We start from the raw sequence: 23652 nt of genomic DNA on the forward strand, positions 1-23652 counted from the left end.
CTGAGCCTCATTGGCCATACATTACATACAGCAAGGTTCCCACAATATCAGGGTTGGGGTGCATAAATAATTGAGAAATTTTCATTGCACCCCACATTTTTCTTCAAGGATACTATAAGCTCTTATAATTTATTTACTTACATCACTTATACTGCCCTTTTTTTAGCCCAGTAGGGACTTCAAGGAACTTACAACATTTCCACTTTCTTCATGTTATCCTCATAACAACCTTGCAATGTAGGCTAACCTGAGAGGATGTGATCAGACCAAGATCTCTCAGAAAGCTTTCACGGCCAAGTGGGGATTTGAACATGGGTCTCCTGGATCCTAGTCTGATATTCTAACCTCTACGACACTTTGTCTGCTTGCTATAGGTTATATGGTCTTGCACTTGAGTAGCCAATGTCTACAGCTCCCCCCCCCCCTCTTCTGTAACTGATTCATTATTGTTTTCAACATTTTTAATCACTCTCAGTGGTCATCTTCTGTGGCCCTGCTTCAGATCCCTGTTTTTTTTAATTGGGGGGGGGGGCAACCTGGGAGAGGACCTTCTTGGTCACAGCACTGAAACTTTAGAAATCTCTCCCCAGAGAAACTCACCTGTCCCTTTCTGCCGCTGTAGACCACCAGTGGGTGAAGCCTTTTTAGAGAAGAAGAAGAGTTTGGATTTATACCACCCCCTTTCTCTCCTGTAAGGAGACTCAAAGGGGCTTACAATCTCCTTTCCCTTCTCCCCCCTCCCCACACAACAAACACCGTGTGAAGTGGGTGGGGCTGAGAGAGCTCTGAAGAGCTGTGACTAGCCCAAGGTCACCCAGCTGGCATGTGTGGGAGTGCACGAGCTAATCTAGTTCACCAGATAAGCCTCCACAGCTCAAGTGGCAGAACGGGGAATCAAACCTGGTTCTCCAGATTAGAGTGCACCTGCTCCTAACCACTACACCACTGCTGCTCCTTTTAAATTTTCATCTAGGATTCCCTCAGTGACCCTTCTTCCTGCTGTATCTAATTTTTATTTCTATGTTTTAATGCATTGTATGAGCTTTTTAACTTAGTTTTAATTTTTGAATGAAATGTTTTTGAATGGTCTGAATGATTTTTAAGATGTGTTTTTAATATGCACGTTTTTATCTGTTAGTCACTTTGCAGTCCCTAAAAATAGCAGAAAGGTGGAGTTTTATAAATAAATCAAGTCTGAGAACAAGCAGTGTACTCAATCTTCTATAGGCTGATTTATTGTTGGAGAAGGGAGACAGATCCTTTTTAAATTTACCAAATATTTTTCTGCACATCCAGGAAGTCCCCAGAGTATGTAGCAACCTTAACCTTTTCTGTAAATGAGCTCCTTTTGGCCATAATTTTTTTTTGTTGGAAGGAACAAACTGGGACCCACAATAAATTGGGGGGATTAAATTATTTGAAGGTTCAATTCCCACAAATTTCCCTTTTGAGTTAACTTGCATGACGTATGATGTAGTGGTTAGATTGTTGGTCTATGATTGGGAGGGGGCGGGGTCCAGGTTCAGTTCCCATTGTACCAGGGAGGTTTGCTGGGTGACCTTGGACTCTCCTCATAGGGTTGATGTGAAGAAACTGGAGCAAGGGAGATAATATTGTAAGCCATGTTTGTCCCACTGGGAAGAAAAGTGTGGCATGTATGCATACATGCCTAAATAAAACAGACCAGTTTTCCAATCTACCACTAGTTTTCCCCCTTCAACCGACCTTCATCTGCACCCAGAACTCCGTGACTCCAGAAACATGCTCAATCCCCATCAGACCTCTTTTTAAGCTTAATTCGGGAAGTTGGTGTCTTCTGGGGAATCTCCCCAATTATCCAGAAATGCTTTCTTCAGACACTAACTGCCTGGTTTTGCTATTATTTTTTGATTGTCAGGGCCAAAGATGTATGATGTTTGGAATTTTATACAATCAGTTCCCAACCCAACCCCCCCCTTTTTTTTTTAAATAGCTCATGCTCAGGTTCTTAGCTTGGATAACCGCACAAAAGAAGTAAGGACTTAAGCCTTCTACGTGTTCCATTTTCCTAAACTACCATGGACATGCTATTTATTCAGAAAGTTTTCTTCTTCTTTTGGTTAATTTACTAACCAAAATTTCCTATATACAGGCATGGGGAGGAATTCAATGGGAATTTAGAAGTGCTGTTGTGTTAGTAGATACCCTCATTCTTCTGGTTTCCTAATTAGCACAAGCTACTCAGTTTACTGTTTGATATAGTAACTATAATGATATGATTGTAATAATATCATATGTGTATTTTAAAAGCAAGTAGATAGGCATGAAAGCCATTTTGAATACAAAATTACCATGTGTTCGTGTTCTGCATTGTGAGTTTCCACATGCCACGTTTTGAGTATAAGTGCTCTGATGGCTTTTTGTTACAAGAACAGTAATCAATTTTCTAAAATGTTAAGTGCCAAAATGACACATGAATCTAGTTGACACACGCATGCTAATTACTTGCAGGGTGACAAAAACAAAACAGAAACCTTGGCCTAAGATTGCAGATGTATTTTTGTCACACTAGAAAACAGCTAACCATGTCAAAATGACAGTGCATATCATGTACAGTTTTGGAATAGAATACAACTGTCAAAGAGAGCAAAAAATATTCAATCTACTCAAACTCCTAGAAATGCAAAATATAAACAAAAAATGTTGTGTGGGAGAGGAGATTAAAGGTATGACAGGGATGAACTAGGTACATTAACTGCATTACTAGTTTTAGGTGGGTAGACCTGCAATAGAAAGGCTGATCGGACCATAACCTGATCTTGTCCAATCTCAGATGCGAAGCAGGGTTCACCATGGCTAGTATTCAGATGGGAGATCCTGGGGAGGCAGGCAATGGCAAACCACCTCTGTAAGTCTCTTGCTTTGAAAACCCTAAAGGGTCACCACAGTCCAGCAGAGATTTGGTAACAGAAGGTAGGTAGGTAGGTAGGTAGGTAGGTAGGTAGGTAGGTAGGTAGGTAGGTAGGTAGGTAGGTAGGTAGGTAGGTAGGTAGGTAGGTAGGTAGGTAGGTAGGTAGGTTTGAGTCCAGTGGCAGTATAAAGAGCAATGAGATTTCCAGGGCATAGGCTTTTAAATGTCAAAGCTCGCTTTGTCAAAGCTTATACCACGATAATCTCGTTAAGGTGGAGGAAAGTGCCATCAAGTCACAGCTGAATTATGGTGATGTCATTCAAGGTGAGTTTTCAAGGCAACTCACTTATGGTGAGTTTTCAAGGCAAGAGATGCTCGGAGGCACTTCGCCCATGCCTGCTTCTGCATGGTCTGAGAGAGTTCTGGGAGAACTGTGACTGGTCCAAGGTCACCCAGCAAGTTCAGCTGGAGGAGTGGAGAATAGAACCCAATTCTCCAACTAGTGTCCACTGTCCTTAACCACAAAAACCATGCTAGTGTACTTGAATCTTATTTTATCAGTGTTTGTGTCTCTATGGGCAGAACTAAGCATTCTAAGAAACAATGGGGCTGACAGAAAATGTTAGCAGTTTCCAGATCAAAATGTTGAGTTCCCCTCTCCCCATATAGTGCAGGACAGATGCAGTGCAAATTACAGATGGAATTGTACTGTTTTCCTACTCCAGCCAATAACAGCCAATCTTGTGGAACAGAAAAAAACAGTCAGTCAAATTTTACTTGTGCATAGCCAAAAACCATTACAAAATAAGTACCGTAAAAACAATAAAACATTAAAATAAAACAATACAATTAGCATTTCAAAAAATGTTAAAAAGAGACAAATTACAAAGTAACTTAAACATCCACAGATGCAAGCTGCTCTACAAATTACAGACGGGCGGGGGGTGGGGGGAGATCAACACATGGTAGCCATTTTCAATGGCATCCTGGTTTTTCTAATATTTCCATTCTGTGATGCCCTTTTCCAGACTTTAAGATGTTAGTGTGCGAACAATATAGCCAAGCAGGCATTTCACTTTACAAGTCAGTGTCAGAGGAGATATATTTTGCTTTTCCTGAAAAAAACTATGAATACATTCATAACAAATGCGCTTGCACATTTTGAGACCTTATATTTTATACTACCAAAAAGAATATATTTAAGAATGTGTAGGATATGAAAAAGATATAGTGGAATACTCACTGCTGCAAGTCCTCTGATCTGAATTGAGGATATAGCCCTGTTTACATTTACATGCATAAGAGCCCGGTGTGTTGATGCAAAAATGGTCGCAGCCAGGCTTCACTGCGCTGCACATGTGTTGGACTGAAAAGGAAGGACAAAATATTAACAAGTAATTGCATGATTAAACAAAATTGTGTATCTGATAAAGGCAGACAAGCAGATGATAGAAGAACTCTCCAAAATGGTTTTTTTCAGCAGACAAGGGAAAAATATTATTAAAGTCATAAAGCATGTACCAACATGTTATATTCTGCTAGAAAACTTTTTATAGTGAAATCAAAATGATAAGGAGCGTGAATACAATTGGATAAAAAACTGTTTTTCAATATTACGATTTGAATTCTGCCAAAAATCTCAGCTGACAAAGAGTTTCTATGTCTTCCCCTTAATTCAAAGGTAGTCCTCACCTCTGCCTGAAATATGCTCCCCTAGATGACAGGAACCCACCCGAAACATGAGGGGGGAGAAGAAGGTCTGCTGTAGGAGAGAAGAATCAGTGAAAACTCTCCCCCATGCAATGATCATGGGATCCAACCTAAGTCATATTTTATTCGTATTTATGAATATAAAGTTGATCTGTTCGTTTCATTCAAAATCTTACTTATGTGCATATGGGTACTTCTTTTTAAACACCAAATATTTTCAGTGAAGTAAAATGTATATCTTACCACAAAGTTTAGTCTGAAACACAGAAGTCAGGGTTTCAATCTGGCTGAAATTTGCAACCAAAAAGACGTGCTCTTCATGAGGTTCGCTCCCAATAGACTTGAGTGTGTTCATATCTACCCTACCCACGCCAATAGCAAAAACAAGGATTCCTGAGTTTCGGGCTTTTGCTGCAACCTCCGCCACAGGATCCTGAGGTCTTCCATCCGTCACTATCATGATAATTCTGGGTACGTTCTGACTTAGTGGCCGAGCCCCTTCGGATTCTGAAAACGCAATGCTCATTGCGTACTGAATGGCTAATCCTGTCATGGTACCAGTAGCCAAGTACATCATTCTTTTCACAGCTCTCTCCACATCTTGTCTCTTCTTGAAGGTCTTCAGGGAAAATTCGTTTTTAATTGTGCTGCTGTATTGAATGAGACCCACTCTGGTGATGTCTGGGCTGATGTCCAAAAACTGCAAGATGGTTAAGATGAATTCTTTAACTTTCTCAAAGTCATAGGGACGAACACTACGAGAGCTATCAATGACGAACACAAGGTCTAGCTGTTTGTTACTGCAGGTATTTTCTAGAGGGAAGCAGAAAACAAAATGTAGACAACTAGCTTTATACAAGAAACCATTCCCAAACTAAAACAGATTGGTCAAGTAAAGTGTAACCATTTGGAATGAGAACTAGGAAACAAAGTATACCCTTTAAAACAGAATAGTCTGACTATCCCATCGCCATAAGAAGAACATAAGAACAAGCCAGCTGGATCAGACCAGAGTCCATCTAGTCCAGCTCTCTGCTACTCGCAGTGGCCCACCAGGTGCCTTTGGGAGTTCACATGTAGGATGTGAAAGCAATGGCCTTCTGCGGCTGTTGCTCCCGAGCACCTGGACTGTTAAGGCATTTGCAATCTCAGATCAAGAGGATCAAGATTGGTAGCCATAAATTGACTTCTCCTCCATAAATCTGTCCAAGCCCCTTTTAAAGCTATCCCGGTGAGTGGCCATCACCACCTCCTGTGGCAGCATATTCCAAACACCAATCACACGTTGCGTGAAGAAGTGTTTCCTTTTATTAGTCCGAATTCTTCCCCCCAGCATTTTCAATGAATGCCCCCTGGTTCTAGTATTGTGAGAAAGAGAGAAAAATTTCTCTCTGTCAACATTTTCTACCCCATGCATAATTTTATAGACTTCAATCATATCCCCCCTCAGACGTCTCCTCTCCAAACTAAAGAGTCCCAAACGCTGCAGCCTTTCCTCATAAGGAAGGTGCTCCAGTCCCTCAATCATCCTCGTTGCCCTTCTCTGCACTTTTTCTATCTCTTCAATATCCTTTTTGAGATGTGGTGACCAGAACTGAACACAGTACTCCAAGTGTGGTCGCACCACGGCTTTATATAAGGGCATGACAATCTTTGCAGTTTTATTATCAATTCCTTTTCTAATTATCCCCAGCATAGAGTTTGCCTTTTTCACAGCTGCCATACATTGAGTTGACATTCCCATGGAACTATCAATTAAGACGCCCAAATCCCTTTCCTGGTCTGTGACTGATAGAACTGACCCCTGTAGCGTGTATGTGAAGTTTGGATTTTTTGCCCCTATGTGCATCACTTTGCATTTTGCTACATTGAACTGCATTTGCCATTTCTTAGCCCGCTCACCTAATTTATCAAGGTCCGCTTGGAGCTCCTCGCAATCCTTTGTGGTTCTCACCACCCTACATAATTTGGTATCATCTGCAAACTTGGCCACCACGCTACCCACCCCTACTTCCAGGTCATTTATGAATAGGTTAAAGAGCACTGGTCCCAATACGGATCCTTGGGGGACACCACTCCCCACATCTCTCCATTGTGAGAATTTCCCATTTACACCCACTCTTTGCTTCCTGTTTCTCAACCAGTTTTTAATCCATAGGAGGACTTCCCCTCTTATTCCTTCATAGGGAGGGGGAACTGCGCCCAGGGCACTTATGTGCCCTGTGCCCCCGCCCCAGCACGCGCCCAGTGCAAGACGCCCCATCCCCGGGCGCTACACCCAGTGGTGGGATTCAGCAGGTTTGCACCACTTTGGCAGAACCGGTTGTTAAAATGGTGCTTGTAAACAACCAGTTGTTAAATTATTTCAATCCCACCACCAGAACTGGTTGGTAAATTATTTGAATCCCACCACTGGCTACACCACTGGACTATCCTGAAAACAAGTGGAGATTAAGGGTTGACTCTTAAGATGCTTTCCACAACTAGAACACCACTTCAGCTAGCTGAACAGCACTTATCTTGGTGGAGGGGTGAGGTTCATTTTTTACTCCTCCTCCTGCCACTGCAGAACCCCAGTCCATTCCCCTACACTATCTGTGAGAATCCCAAGTCCCCCAAATGCAATATTTTGTGGCTCTCAATGGACGGAAGAGGATGGAAGAGACAGGAAAATCCCATACCACTAACTTTGTCCTACATACAGCACTTCAAATCCAGTCCTAATATTGTGGCTCTTATAGGAAATTAGGCTACATTGCAGCTAGTGGTGTGTGTTAATGTTATTGCTCTTCTCCTCAGACTGCTTATTACGAGGTTATTTAAGCCAGTACTGTATCATACATGCTTCAGGACATTGCAAAGTCAAAGGAAGTTAAATAACAGACTTTATCTCTTATTGCATTCTGAAGTGAATTGCTGAAGGATACAAACCACAGGTTTGTGGAAGTAACTGAGGATCAGGAAATGCCCCTATTTCCATTTGGTTTGTTGCAGACCTTTTGTCAGCAATCAAAAACACTTGTGGATATGGAACAATGATGCTATTTACAGACTATGAAGTAACTATATGGTTTTATTCACTTCAAGGCTACAGTCTAGTTTTCTTTACAGACACAGAATTATAGAAAGGTTGCTCAGTTGTTCAAAATTAGAGGATGCTGAACTTTGGCCAAAAATAAGCAGAAATAGCATTCCAGTCCTAATAGGATGCAGAAATGCTGGCATATTTATCCATTTTCCATATTATTATCTCATTCCTTTAGCTAATTACAGCTTATTTCTTGACCAGAATAAAACACTAATAATCATAGTACAGATAAAATGAGAGATATTTGCAGAAATGACATCAGAAATGCAAGGGCTAAATTTAGTTTAGTTACTACTGGACATGAGCCTAAACTAGGAATTCTGGCCCTTGGACCTGAGAAACTGGGTCCACTTCACTGTTCTTTCTTCCAGCTATGCTGTCAGCCTGGAATTCTCTAATGTTGGTCCAGATGTAATTGGAAAAAAAAATATCTTGCAAGATTCTTATGATCTGGATTAAAATTTTCATTTTCATTTTTGTGTCCCAAGGAAAAGGAAAGAGAGTCCTGTGGGGTAGAGTGGAAAGCTGAAGCACTGCAGTCAAAGATCTGATTATGATCTGACTTTGATCCTGACAGAAGTTGGTTCCAGGTAGCAAGATCAAGGTTGATTCAGTCTTCCATCCTTCTGAGGTTAGCAAAATAAGTCTCCAGATTGTTGGAGGTAAAGTGTAGATGAGTGGGGAAGGCAGAGGCGTAGCAAGGGGGGAAAGCGCCCAGTGCACTGATGCATCCTCTACCTCCACCCCCGCCCTGCCCTAGAACGCCCCCGTCCTGTCCCGCCCTGACCATGCCCTCACCACAACCCCACAGGGGTGCGCGCCCGGTCCGTCGTGCCCCCCGCCCCTGCCTCTGATGGAGTCACCAAGGCATACTGGTTAAGAATACTGGACTAGGAGCTGGGAGACCCAAGTTTGAATTCCTAGTCTACCATGGAACCTTGCCAGTGAAGATAAAATGGAGGAGGGGAGAATGTTGCAAGCCACTTTGGGTCCACACTGAGGAAAATAGTAGATTATGATGAAGTGAATAATAAACATATTCTTCCTACATACTGATAAGTGAACACATGAAGCTGATGCAAATGGACTCAGACAATCAGTCTCTGAAGGTCTGTATTGTCTACTCTGACTCTCAGACATCAACTACTACCTCAACCTTTTCATTAAGCAGAAGATGCCAGACATTAAACTCAGGACTTCCTACATGCAAAGCAGATAGTCTACCACAGAGCCGTGGCGCAGTTTTGTGTCACAGGTCTTTCACTGGGAGATCCATGCAATGACTTCTAACTCATTACACAAGACAGCTGGCTGGACTGCTGGCACTAATTTATATATGAATTAAAATATTTATATGCCACACTCAAACTGAGTTTTGAAGCAGCTTCAGACTAATTAGCAGAAATCTCTAGGGAGATACCTTCCATTCAGGTAACCATGGGGAAGCAACGACATTATATTTCTTCCTCTACAACCGCAAGGCATCCTGATATTTTTCATTATGAGCAACATGTTTCTAAGGGAAGCTGTTCAGTTCCTAAGTAACACCAATACAGAATCACTCCAGACTAAAGGTACTGAAATCAATGGGCTTAGGCCAGAAAACCGTGCATAGCATTCCACTGCACGGCATCCCTACAATGAAGTTATTTTTTTCCACTGACAAATTAAAAATTAAATGAGAGAACTGGATGCATTTATTCACTTAACTATCCGAATCAGTGCTTTCAAGGAAAACAATATTAAGTGGCAAGAATCAAAACAGCAGTTGTAAACCATGCAATATTTTTTTTGTACAGAGTTCAATGTTCTACTGGGAAGCCAGCATTCATATTAAGACTTTGCATAAGCAATGGAAACAGAAAATATGCATTAGGTCATCCAGCTTCACTCTTAGCAGGACAGATTTATTGTATTAGTTAATTCCAGGGTACTATTACACACATTAAGCAATAACTTCATAGTCAGCATTACACCATCAAGACAATCTCATAGTTAACAGAATTTTCCTAAAATGTAAGTTTCACTCTAAGGTCCTCACTAGACTTTACATGCAAACCCTCACAGAATTATTCACACAGCCCTTTTTAAAGAGAAGGAACAGCCCTTTCTAAATAGAAGAATGGAGAAACAGCACATTCGTAGGTGTTTAGTTCCTTCTATAATTTCTCAGATTTTTTCTTGGGATATACACTTGGATATTAACTAATGAAAATCCAAACACAAACCTATCTATTATTTAATACAGTTAATATACCACATTGCTAAAAATTATGAAGATTGGTTATTTCCAGAAACCTTTAGAAATGTCCATCATGACTTTCAGTGCATATACTGTTTGCTTTCCATAGTTGCAGAAGTGACAAGGGAGCAAGGTAAGAGTTACATGGTAGATTAATATGATAGTGGGTTTTCCTACCAGAAAGGTTTGTGGATGTTTCCATCAAAAAGGATTTTCCCACAGACTTTTTAAACATAACATTTCTGCTTTTTACTTAGCATTTCCATGGGCACTACAGGTGCCCACCTACTCCTTTCCTGATGCCTGCCAAGGTGATTGGAAAGAGGGCTGAACTATTGTCCTGCAGGTTTCTAACAGACAGGAAGTTCCTGCTTTGACACAGCCATTGTCAGATGTCAGCAGCAGCTGCAACACAAGTTTCTCCGTTCTAAAAAGCTGCTGTTTACCTTGGTCTGGTGGTTAAAAGCAAGTGGATTCTAATCTGGAGAACTAGGTTTGATTCCCCACTCTTCCACATGAGCGACAGAGTCTTATCTGGTGAATCAGATCCCCCCCCCCCACATTCCTGCTGAGTGACCTTGGGATAGTCAGAGTTTTTCAGAACTCTCTCAGCCTGACCTACCTCACAAGGTGTCTGTTGTGGGGAGAGGAAGGGAAGGGGAGAGAAGTTTGTTAGTCCCTTTGAGTCTCTTTACAGGTGGGGTATAAATCCAAACTCTTCTTCTTTGGCCCTATCGTGGTGTGCAACTCCTGGCTTCCACAGCAGGCCTGTAGTGGAAGTTCTTTACCACATTTTCATGCATTCAGTTATGAAGCTGCAGGGGGGGTTGAACGTAGGTGGCTACAAGTGAGCAAGACGGTAATCAGGAGACGTGCAGAAGTGAAATAAAACATAGAGAATCTCATGAGAAGCAGGAGAGAATGCTAGTAACTGGGATTTGTGAGCCTGCTCAAAGGGAGCGTTGGCCTGCTCTTGCAGTCTTGAGAGGCCCTCATTGTGGGTCGCTGCCTTTAGGTTTTGGGTTCACAAGCTTGAGCTCTGACCCACTCTACTATGCTCAAAGTAACAGCCAGAAGAAATATTCTCTCTTCTCCAGCACATGCATAATATATATGTATGTAACACATACAGACACAACATATCTGCGGTTAATAAAGAGCTGCTACTGTCAGAATTTATGAATAGTTTCTCAACATGTTGTACTCAGTTTCATCTCCTGTAGCAGCCATTTTGTGGTGGTACTCATGATCAGAACTGCATTCATTCTAGACAGGATAGAGATAACATTCTAAACCAGGGCTGCCAATATCCAAGAGTTAAGGAAAAAATGGGAGAAGAACAACCAAATGTGTATTTACTCCATTACTAAGGTTGTACAAGTTTGGCACATGTTTTAACTATCAATCTTTATTTACCAAAACAACTTTATTCATATAATGAAGTTTGCCAAAGTAAGCAATACACTTAATTATAAGTTTAATTAATTATATATTTAGAGATTAATTATATAGAGTACCTATGGATGAATGATTTTGTGTCTTTATTATACCTAGATTACATTTCAATAATGTATGGAAATTCCAAACTAAATAGTCAGAGGATTTTAAGCACTAATTGCAAACAAGGTAAAAAGAATGGGTCATTTTCACATATTTTAAATACAAAATTATATATAATTATAATTAGCAACTTATAGTAGTGTTAATCATTGTATGTTATTGTACCCAGATCAACTGTGACCTTCATTTGGAAATATAAGAGAAAAATCAGCAGAGATTACAAAGAAAGAAATAAGATTAATCTCTGTAAAATAACAATTGTAAAATTTATTTGATATTGAATATGTGATGTATGCATTAACTGGGTACTATATATTTATAAGGTCCTCTGAATAAACCATTGAATGAAACAAGGAGAAACCAGCTCCTGTTGGGACAGAAAATAAGCAGAAAGAAACCGTATTTAAAGAGACAACATATGGCATGCTTAGATGTATATTTACTCTGACAGAACTGTAAAAGTGTATTGTTTACTTTGGCAAATTTCATTATATGAATAAAAATTGTTTTGATGAATAAAAATTGATTGTTAAAACATGTGCCAAACTTGCACAACTTTATTAACTTTCAGGTGCTGCCTGGAAATCTCCTAGGATTACAAATGATCTCCAGGTGATGAAGATCATCAGTTCACTTGGAGAAAATGGCCACTTTGGAAAGGGGACTCATAGAATCATAGAGTTGGAAGAGACCACAAGGACCATCAAGTCCAAGTTCCTGCCATGCAGGAACACACAATCAAAGCACTCCCGACATATGCTGATCCAGCCTTTGTTTAAAACCTCCGAAGAAGGAGACTCCACCACTCTCCGAGGCAGTGAATTCCACTGTCGAACAGCCCTGATGGTCAGGAAGTTCTTCCTAATGTTTAGGTGGAATCTCTTTTCCTTCACCTTGAATCCATTACTCCGTGTCCTAGTCTCTGAGGCAGCAGAAAACAAGCTTGCTCCCTCTTCGACATGACATCCCTTCAAATATTTAAACATGGTTATCATGCCACCCCTTAACCTATGCTTCTCCAGACTAAACATCCCCAGCTCCCTAAGCCTCTCTTCGTAGAGCACGGACTCCAGACCCTTTATCATTTTGGTTGCCCTCCTCTGGACCTGCTCCAGCCAGTCAATATCCCTCCTGAACTGCGGTGCCCAGAACTGTACACAATATTCCAGGTGAGGTCTAACCAATGTAGAATAGAGAGGTACAATTACATCCTTCAATGTAATTGTATCTCTATGGCATTATACCCCATTGTACTCTATGGCATTATACCCCATTGAAGTGCCTTCCCGAACCATTTCCTATTCTGACTCCACCCCAAAAATCTCCAAGCATGTCCCAACCCAGAGCTAGCAATCCTACTCCAAAGAAATTCTTCCCCTCCCCAACTCTGCTTCCTCCCAGGCTCCAACCCAGACCTTCAGGAATTTCCCAACACAGAGCTGGCAACAATATTATAAACTGGCTAGCTAACTAGGATGGAGATGCAGAAATGTACATCCTGCTTTCATGCTGCAAGATGAAGGGAGTGAAGGGGGAGAGAGGAGGTGTTAGTTGGAAGAAAGGAAGACTCACGGAGAGTAGCAATTTACACATCAAAGCTAACAGCACCAAAATAGTAGAATGGAGGGATACACAGATTGCTCTATAGTCCCCCTCTGAAGAGGATAAGTCCTTCACTTCCAACAACCATGACCCTCTCTCAAAATGCCAAAGGACTGCTCAAAATGATGGGGAACCCCTCACTTAAAGAATTCTTTCACAGCCTGGTTTTGATTTCAGCATTTGTGTTCCAGTTCACCTGACTGCTGCCATTATCTGAGTGCAGTTAAATTGAAGAGGGGTGGGTTAGCTCCTCATACCTGCATGCTCTATTTGTGTTGAAAAATAGACCCTCACTCACTCCTTAGGGGTCTTGGAAAAGGAAGACAAATGTGTATATCAAGGTTGTTGTCACACATCCTTCTGCTTGCTCTGCAAGTGAGAATTTTAATTGCCTATAAACCAGGGACCCTGTTCTCCTATCTATCTACATTTTGGCAGGGAGGGCCCTTGGGTGAGTCAGTATTCTAAGCAAAATAGAAGAACAAAACAAATTAAAAATTCTGTGCACGTTCCTAATCACCTTTCCAGGTAGCATTTTCCCTAATCCCCTTTCCAGGTAGCATTTCCATGAGGCCTGACTGATATGCATTAAAAAGCCCCATAGATGAAAATACTGTTTTGGCACAAAGGAGAGTTGTAAAGTGAAAAAAAAATCAACACAAAAAAGACAATTAAATGTCCTTTCCTCTACCGCTATTAGTATCCCTCTGGAACCATTTTTCTCCTATTTTGACTTAATATCTCTCATATAAATCCGTGTTGTATCTCCTTTTAATGAACCTGTTTATTTGTATTCAAAACCACACTCCTCTTCTCCCAAACCTTGTTTTATTAGTACTACTTCTCCTTTCACAAAAACCACCCCCTCCTCAACAGAACCTCTGTTATCCCACAAACATTTTGAAGTGTGGAGATGTGTACAGTTGTTATGCCTGGCATGGCCTTCGTTAGCAACTCACCAAGTAAAGCAGCATCGTTTCTTTGACTTAAAAGTGCTCTTGGAAGTTGTTTTTCTCTGGCTGAGGCAGGCATAAGTCCAGCCAACAAAAAGAAGCACAAGATCATTTTTTCCTTTTTTCCCTCAGGAAGAAGACAGAACAGACCGAGATAGATATTATAATCAGGGCAGAACACTATAAGAAAAAAATGAAAAGAATTTCATTAGCCAACCAATAGCAAGAATGTGGCGCGTACTTTTTTATTTTTATTTATTTGCAGTCCAAAGACTCAACTTACAAAAAACCCCATAAACATTATAAAAAAGAACAAAATTAATGCTAAAAAAGTACACCCATCATTTATAAAACATATTAAAATGATCCAACGATATATAGAAAGCACATATCAATACTGGACTTAGTCTAATCCTGACTTCTTCAGAGAGGAATTTTGCAACTGCACAGGTAATTTTTGGATACTTGTCCTCCAGCGGCAATTTGACAAATAATGCAAATGGTAGATTTTTCCTTTGTGATTTTAGAGGCAGAATCAACTTCTGTTGCAGATTGTGATTCCAGTTAGAGAACAAAAAGATATGTTCCATAGATTCTATGTCTGTGCCGTTGCAGGGACAGACTCTAGCCAAATAAGGAGTTCTTATAAAGCAGCCCTGGAGGACCTCAGATGGAAACACATTCAGCCTAGCCATACCATTTATAGTCCACCTTCCTCACGGGGACTCAAGGCAGATTGTCCATAGTGAGCCAGTACAATCAACAAAATAGGATATCCAATAAACAACGTATCAGGATTGTAGGAGTCTGGAATCAACCAAGAAGCAAGGCACAGTGTAAGTATTAATATAACATATTAAGTGGTGCAAAACTTTCACAATTGGATCCTACTTACAGTAAGCTACACTGCAAGCATGGCAATATGGACCACAGTCCCTAATCGTTTATCCAAGAGCCAGCGTGGTGCAGTGATTAAGAGCTAATCTGGAGAACTGGGTTTGATTCCCCGCTCTGCCACTTGAGCTGTGGTGAACTAGATTAGCTCGTGCACTCCAACACATGCCAGCTGGGTGACCTTGTCTTCTGAGCTCTCTCAGCACCACTACCTCACAGGGTGTTTGTTGTGAGGGGAAAAGGGGAAGGAGATTGTAAACCCCTTTGAGTCTCCTTACAAGAGAGAAAGGGGGGATATAAATCCAACTCTTGTTCTTCAAGTAAGTTTGTAAGCCATTTGGTCCAGTGCAACCCTATTAGCTGTGCTGAACTCTTGAATAATTTCAATTTGCATAGTTTGTGGAAATCCAGGACAGCAGGACCCTTCCTGACCTCCTTGGACAGATCATTCCATAAGGGTTAAGGGGAAGGGTTAAGCTCCCATTTACATGCCCCAGTTTGGGTAAAAAACAGATTCTACCACATTCTCAATGAATGGGAGCACACCTTAATAACTATGTGTGGATCTGGCTGTTGTGGGTTTCCCAGACTATATGGACATGGTTTGGTAGTTTTTGCTCCTCAAGTTTTGCCTGCATCTGTGGCTGGCATATTCAGCACCATGTTGCTGTGCCACGGAAATAACACATCTCACTGTGACACGTCTCTGAAGATGCAGGAAAATGTTAGGAGTAAAAATTACCAGACTGCAGTCCAGAAAATCCTTAGGAATATGTGCCATGTTTTCTTTGTTCTTTTTCTTGTTCTCTTTCTTGTAGGATTCTGTAGGATTCTGTAGATACAGTGAAGGCAGAATGGCTCCAGGAAGGCAGGACAGCACCTGCATGCATTGGTTGCTCCCTCCATGAAAGGCAGACATGGAGGTATCACTGGCAATCTCTTCCATGATTGCTGCATTTTGCCACGGAAATAACACATCTCACTGTGACACGTCTCTGAAGATGCAGGAAAATGTTAGGAGTAAAAATTACCAGACTGCAGTCCAGAAAATCCTTAGGAATATGTGCCATGTTTTCTTTGTTCTTTTTCTTGTTCTCTTTCTTGTAGGATTCTGTAGATACAGTGAAGGCAGAATGGCTCCAGGAAGGCAGGACAGCACCTGCATGCATTGGTTGCTCCCTCCATGAAAGGCAGACATGGAGGTATCACTGGCAATCTCTTCCATGATTGCTGCATTTTGGCAGGGTCCTTATGGACTCTAGCCCATAAGAGCCAGCATGGTTTAGTGGTTAAGAACAGGTAGGTTCTAATCTGGAGAACCGGTTTGATTCCCCACTCTTCAACCTGAGTGGAGGAGGCTTATCTGGTGAACCAGATGTTTCCGCACTCCTACATTCCTGCTGGGTGATCTTGGGCTAGTCACAGTTCTTCGGAACTCTCTCAGTCCCACCTACCTCATAAGGAGTCCGTTGTGAGGAGAGGAAAGGAAAGGAACTTGGAAACCACCTTGAGTCTCCTTACAGGAAAAAGGGGTATAAATCCACTCTTCTTCTTCTTCTTCTAGTGCAGTTGCTAAGCTTCCAGTTGGATTTTTCTGGAAGTACCTTTCACAGAACACTGAGTATTTATGCTGGTCCTACCTTGATGCTGGTATACTCTGTCTCAGGGAAAGATGACAGTGCAGTCAGAATTCTGCGGCAGAACTTATAGCAGTGTGTTTCCATTGCTGAAAATGGTTCAGATTCTCTTTAGAGAATCTTATTTAAGCGCTGCTTCCATCAAAAGCATTATTCTCTGCACTTTTAAACACAGATCTTTGAAAAAAGGTCATTTATATTGCCCTGGACAGCTATTAGCAAGACTTGTCCTTTTTGTAAAGTTGTGCCCGCCATTTTGTTTCCTGTTACTGCCGTGGAGCATTTAAACACAAGGAAGGTTCCATGAAGATGTGGCGGATTAATTCACACATCTCCTGACATTTTTCCCTGAGACAGCATCCTGGCCTCAGGAAGGTGATGCCTTGTTCCTCAGCCTAAAGGTTTTGCATTTTGAATGTGGATAATATGAGACTTTTTCCCTTAGCAAAAGCAGTCTCTTGAGACATCTGAATCATTCACAACCACTGAGCAGCAAGAACTTTATTTTGAGTAAAGCCAGTTGGAACCAGTAAGTTACAGAAGCAACTTTTTAAAAACACTAAAATACAATAGCATGGGAAGGTTCTCATTTACCACAAACAGCACTGTAGTGTTGCCCACCAACATGCAACCTACATTTAGAGGCAGCAAAATTTTATGAACTTTAAATCACATCTAAAGTTACTGGTATATCTCTATGACCAACACTTACCAGAGTACTAAGAGAACCATTAAAAATGTACAGCGATGTTTGAACAGAAAGCTCATAATTTGGTCAGCTCTACATAATTTCCATGGGATGTGGGGAAACCAGATTTACCGGGGAAGATTTTTGTAATGACAACATCAACCTTCTTGTGATCTAATAATATTCAACTACTCTCTGGACAAAAGAACTTTTCATCAGGCATATTACTTTGGGACATCTTTTATCTGATCTCCTGGAGTGGAATCAGGAGCTGGCAGTTATTTTATAAGGCTCAAAAAGGCCTTTCGTTGTTAGAATAAATTTCATTTCTCATACACGGAGACTTCTTTATTACCCTAGCTATGGGGCACCAGTAATGGAGCTCCTAGATAAAATTTCTAAACAGATAAATGCCCCCATAAGAAAAACATTATATGGAGAAGGCAACATCAGATTTCCTGGATATTTCTGTTGGATTCTGTTCACAAACAAAACTGGTAGAGTTGCATGGAAGATTACTGCCAATCTGTGGCCATCAGACCACCTCAGAAGGTGCAATCATGAGCTTGGAATATTAGTTTGGAAATTTATCAGATATATTACACACAAGAATTTGAGCTGCGTCTGCTGCTATTCCAGGGCATTTTTCATAATCTGTTCTTACTTCATACATTCCAAGATTGGAATTAAAAGAGATGTCAACTAAGCCTCAGCTTGACTGGCATTAATTTAGCATTGAACATTACCAGGACATAATGCAGTAAGGGACTGAGCCTGCATTTCCTGTCATTGAGAAAAGGAGACCCAAAAGAAATCCAAAGCTCTTCTAGACTCAGAGGGCAATCCTACTCAGAAGTCCCATTTTATTCAGGGGAGCTTCCCTCCAGTCCTCTATAGACCCGCACCTTGCAGACATAACTGCACGGTCGAGAAATCCCTGAAAACTACACAAGACCAGTATACAGGTCTGCCAAAGGGAATATGCATCCGATGAAGTAGTCTCTAATACGAAAAAATAAAATCCATGCCATAATAAACAGGCTAATTGATGACGTGCTGGATATAAGTGTGCGGGATCTAATCCAACCACTTCTCTGAAAGCCTCAGGAAGACTTTTGCTGCTATCCAGCCAACAAAACCTCCCTGCCTCCAGTGTGGGACTCGGGCTGCCTAATCTTGCGTGACAAATGTTGGCCCTTCGGTGCTGGGCGGCTCCGCTCCAAAAGCAAAGGCGGGAGGCTGGGCGGGGGGCGATAAATGGCCGAGCCCCGCGCGGGTAGAAGGTGCCTCCGCCCCGGACCCGGGTTGGCGCCAAAAAGTCGCCTCTTACCTGTTGCGCGGGCGTTGCTCCTTCGCGCCGAGGGGCAGCCGCTTCAGCCGACGTGCAAAAGGGAGCGCAGCCCCCGGCGACGAGGCTGAGTCGAGGCTCAGTCGCTTCCTCGGAGGGAGCCGGGGAGGAGACGGCTGCAGAGCGCAGCTCCACTGCCCCGGTGGGGAAGGAAAGCTGCGAGGCAGGGGCTCCGCAGGGGCGCCGCGCAAGCCGAGCTGGGCTCCTCTGTGGCGGGAAAGCTGGCGCGAGAGAGCGCGGCTCGGTCGGCCGGTCGGCTTTTTTGGCAGGAGCGGGCGGGAGGCAGGCAGCACGTGGCTCGACGTCTTGTTTTTTTAAGCGAGCGATTTCACGTCGCGACGGTTCTGTTTCCGAGGTTGTTGTGCAGCGTTTGGAATCGCGTTGTAGGAAGGCGTGTGGAATTGAAGGCAGCTGAATATTTTAAAAAGAATGCAAAAACTCTCCCCGTTTGGCTATTGACAGATTATCGTTGTAGAATCTGCCCCCTTGCAAGTGCTCAGTTGTCATTCAAGCGAGCTTTTTCCACTCAAGCCTTCTCGGTTTTCAAAACAAACTGTCACCCCCTCCAGTTTCCCCTACCGCGCAATTAAAGTTCACAGCCCGCTTAGGAAACGAATGGCCATTTCTTTGGCTGCCAGGACTGCCGACTCTCTAATGAAGCCGCCCGACGTGCAAAGACTAGCCTAGCAATGGCACCCAGTTGCAGTAGCTGGGAGGGGTGGAAGGGAGGTGTCCAATCTCTTTGAACCTGGCAGTGCTTTTCCCCCATTCCAGTGATCATCCCAGCCACTGGAAGATGAGATGTCACCACAAAGATTTGTACCATTAACACTTAAGATGGGGCTTTGAAAGACCTACAAGAAAGGTGCTGAATGTTCTGGCCAAAGCAATTTGCCAAGGGCGGTGGGTGCAAACCCTTCTTTGCACCCGACCAGCATCCAGCAGGAAACAAAAGATTCTAGTAGCACCTGTGGAGATAATGGTGGAGAACTACCTGATGCAGCCTTCCAGAGTCCAGTTTTTTCCACTGCTGACTAGAGGAAGGGAAGGGTAGGATGGCCTTTGCTGTACACTTGGTGGCGGTAGGTGGTGTTCCAGGAGGCAGAACTGTCCATAGCAAACCATTACTAAGGCAACAGGGACAATTAGGAACAGAAAAGGCCACCTGCCTTCCCAGTCATGCAGCAGCACACTCTCTCCTTCATAATCTTGCTTGTGAGTTTAAATCAGTTTTTGCATTTCTTGTGTTTGCTATTCAAATGAAAGTCCGCATTGTATCATGGATGCACTTTTATTTGCTAAAAATGGTTTACCTGTGCTTCCTATGGAACATTGAAAACATAAGAGGCCTGCTGGTTCATTGAGTCTGGCATCCTGCTTCACACAGCTGCCCACGGTTTGCCTTGGAGGGCCAACAAATTGGCCATAGAGGCCAAGACCTTTCCCTGAGTTTGATTCCCAGCACTGTTATTTAGAAGTATCCTATCTCTGAATATGGCAGTTTCCTCTGGCCACCATGGCTGATGATAGACCTATATCCTCCATGAATCTTTCTAATCCCTTTGTAACCATCTATGCCTGTGGGCTATCGTTATATCCTCTAGCAGTGAATAACACTTTTTACTTGTTAAGTACAGAAATATTTCCTTTTGTCCATTCTGAATTAACTGTCCATCAACTTTATTTGTTTCCCCAAGTTCAAGTGTTTTGGGAGAGGGAGAAAAAGTGCTCTGTCATGTCCCCCTCAGCCGTCTCTTTTCTAAACTGAAAAGTCAAAAGGCTAGGAAGCAGGAAAAGGGGAGAGGCTATGGGGTCTTTCAGGGGAGTGACTAGTGGGGGAGGGAGCTACATGTTCCTCTGAAGATGCTAGCCACAGATGCAGGCGAAACGTCAGGAGAAAATGCTACTGGAACACAGCCATACAACCTGGAAAACCCACAACCATCATGGGATTCCCCACTGAGAAATTAAGCCGGATACACCCCAGTTTCAAAAGATACGGCACCTTTTTATCGCAGTTTCTCCCCACCGCAGCATGTGTTTAGTGAAGACCTCAATGGCTATCACAGTTTCAAGCAATGTAACACTCCCCATGGACACGCGATCTGCTCGGCGGGTCTGTTCTTCCTCATCCTGATTGGGTGTTGTGTTGGGGCAGGACCTTTTTTTAAAAAAAATTTTCGTGTACAACTACGTAGATGCATACGTAGAATTTCCCCGCCTCTGCATTTGAACAGGTTTCTTCTGATTGGCTATTATATTGGAGCGGGAACACTACTCCGCCCCTGATTGAAAATTCATGTTATTCTTATTCTCATTTTAAAGTTCAAACATAGCCACGCAAAAAACAATTTTATCAAAATCACTGTGCTGTAGCTTCACATTTACGTTTCTTTGTAGCCACGCCAGTGCGCAACAACAACAAAAAGGCTGCACTCTGATTGGATGGAAGGTTCGAAGGGCGGGAACAATAAGCCGCGTCTGTCCCGTTTCTCCCCACAGAACCGGCTTCAATGCGTGATTTAAAAAGTGCACTTCAATGCAGGTTCCTAAAAAACGCGTGATGTGGGGGGGGGGGGGGCGCAGAAGCAGGATGAAGCCGTGTTTGGCACTTAAGCCATGGGGAGTCCTTGCCCAAACCGTGATTTTTGCCCTATCACGGGATAATTTGCCTGTGGGGAATCGACCATGAAAACCTTCGACAATACATTGAAAGAGTACTTGTCTTTGAGCTACTGCGCGCCTACTCTGCCCACTCATTAACACTGCTTGGCTTTCTTCTGGGGATACCAAAGCCTCCCAGTATCTGCTTTCCAATCCAAATAGTCTCCCTCTGCACACTAGACTCATAACAGGCAGGAGGAGGAACAATCACAGGCTTTGCCAAATAATAATGCTCAGAGGCTGAAGGCATTATCTCCTGAGTGATGTGAATTTAATATCATACCATTTCACTGAAACAAATGTAGCTGCAAAGAAAAAAAACCAACTCATTTATAATCTCCAGAAGGATTCCTGACATTCAAAGTACTACAATAATTAATTCCCTTGAAATCCAGCCTCAGCTCACGTAAATCTGTTCAACTTGGGTTTTTTTCCCTCTAGCAAATGTCATAAAAATGCCTCCGTTCTTGCCAACCTGGACCATGATCATAAGCTGCTTGCTGGATCTCCAAGGACACAAGAAGAAAGGGGAAAGTTACTGATAACAAATGATGATTTCCTGAGCAAGAACGCTGACTTAATTCTGAATGAAAAATTTAAGAATGTCTGTACAAGCCATACTGGAGAAAACATTTGCAAAATCTACTTCAAAGTAGAGTTTCAAAAGGCTTATAACTTGCACATAGTAGCCAGTATTTGGCGGGGGGTGGGGGTGGTGGTGGTGGTTTGTGGAGGGAAACCTTAGGAGGAGAAGAAAGATGCCATGATTTTGCTCCAGTGGATTAGCTGAGTTAATCTGATGTTTTTGGCTGTACAGGAAGAGTTGTGTATCATCATAAAGACACCTTTATAACATAAGAACGTGAGGGGAGCTACTATGGGTCAGACCAATGGCTTATGTAGGCCAGCATCCTCTTTCCCTCAAACATGGATTTAACAAATGGAAGAAAATGAACATGGGAAATTTCAGTTGGTACACAAGAGCCCTATTCACAGGTTACAGTGACAGCATATACAATCAGTGTATAGTGTACACTTGATTTTTTAAAATATGTGCATTAAGTAATTCTCATGTTGCCCTCTGAACATGTGATACAATCCCCACATTTATTCAAGTGTTGGTGCCTAGTTTCAATTGTAAAATGAGTTTACATTGCCTCTTTCTTACACAGATGTATCACTATAACATGTAAACAGGGCTAAGAAAGTCAATAAACAGAAGTCAAACTGCATACTATTACCTCATGCTGCGTGGTGAAACCCATAAGCATTGTCTTTAATCTCCATCATTGTTAATGCATGGACCACCACATTCTTCCTCTGCTTTCCTGTCTTCTAACTCCTGGGGAGTTAGAGTGACTATTTCATGTTTTTTTTCAGTGAGCTGCATCCAGTTCTTTGTTCCCAGTGTGGCAGCAGTACAGACTGATACCAGGTGGCCATAGCTTGACCCTACTTAGGCTAGCTAAGCATCTTACAGACATCTTATTGGATGCAGAAAAAGAGGCCTTGACATTATAGACTCAAAGGCGTGGTTTTCTCTCCTCAATATTCAGAGTTAGAGAGAGCTCAGCAGCTTGCACACTGTTTTGCATATTTTTGCATTTTGGACCACCACAGCCACCTGCAACTCTTTCTAACAGTGACCAATCATATGCCACAGGGAAGCCCACAAACAGGGTCCACGGACAACAGCTCACACTTGTTGACAGTTCTCCTTGTATGGTGGTTATATTTGTGCTTGAGAAGAGCAAGAAAGAAAGTCCTTTTACGCATGTGTGGTCTCCTTCATTTTGAACATACATTCCCTTTGTGTTTGATTCTTGGTTATGAACATGTTTCCTGCTCTTCAGCAGTCACCCTGTCGTCAGATCAGAAAATCCCTGTAGTTTCTTTTTAAAAAAGCAGGGGTGCTGAACTCATTTGTTTCAAGGACTAGATATGACATAAATGTGAATTAGCTGGGGGGGAGGTGATCCCCAGCAGTCTTGCCAGATCAAATCAGCACAGGGTAGGGGCAGTGGTAGCTGCCTTAGCTGTCAAACTCGCAGCAGGCTCGCCAACCCAGATCAGCAAGGGGCAAGCTACCTTGGTTGGTGAGCTAACAGTAGGCTCACCAGCTTAGATCAGCGGGGGAGGGGGGGTGGCTGCCTCAGCTGGCGAGCCTGCATTAGGAGTGGGATGACTACCTTTGGTGTGTGGGTGGGGCAGGTACCTTGGCTGGCCGAGCCCATAGTGGGCTTGCCAGCCCAGCGGTTGAAGGAGGTTGCCACTGGGGAGGATGGTGGCTGTTGCAGCTGATGATCTCACAGCAGGCCCACTAGCCCAGATTGGCACTAGGAGATGGCTACCTCAGCTAGCGGGAGTGAGCTGGCT

The 23652-nt window shown here is 42.6% G+C and overlaps 1 protein-coding gene across 5 annotated transcripts in view; it reads right to left on the reverse strand.

Annotated features, from left to right (window-relative positions):
- Positions 1 to 19627, reverse strand: part of MATN2 (matrilin 2) — a 63066-nt gene extending 43439 nt beyond the window's left edge. For 4 of the 5 annotated variants that reach the window (XM_048508394.1, XM_048508395.1, XM_048508393.1 and 1 more), the window contains exons 1-4: positions 18595 to 18861; positions 14052 to 14225; positions 4844 to 5413; positions 4134 to 4256 (exon numbers count right to left, since the gene is read on the reverse strand). In XM_048508394.1, coding sequence (XP_048364351.1) covers positions 4134 to 4256; positions 4844 to 5413; positions 14052 to 14157 — 799 coding nt within the window. In that variant the 5' untranslated portion in view covers positions 14158 to 14225; positions 18595 to 18861. Of the gene's footprint in view, positions 1 to 4133; positions 4257 to 4843; positions 5414 to 14051; positions 14226 to 18594; positions 18862 to 19606 lie in introns of those variants that run through there. The other variant, XM_048508392.1, reaches the window with a different exon arrangement.
- Between the last annotated feature and the right edge of the window lie 4025 nt (positions 19628 to 23652).

This window comes from Sphaerodactylus townsendi, linkage group LG09 (assembly GCF_021028975.2).
Source record: "Sphaerodactylus townsendi isolate TG3544 linkage group LG09, MPM_Stown_v2.3, whole genome shotgun sequence".
Lineage (NCBI taxonomy): Eukaryota > Metazoa > Chordata > Lepidosauria > Squamata > Sphaerodactylidae > Sphaerodactylus > Sphaerodactylus townsendi.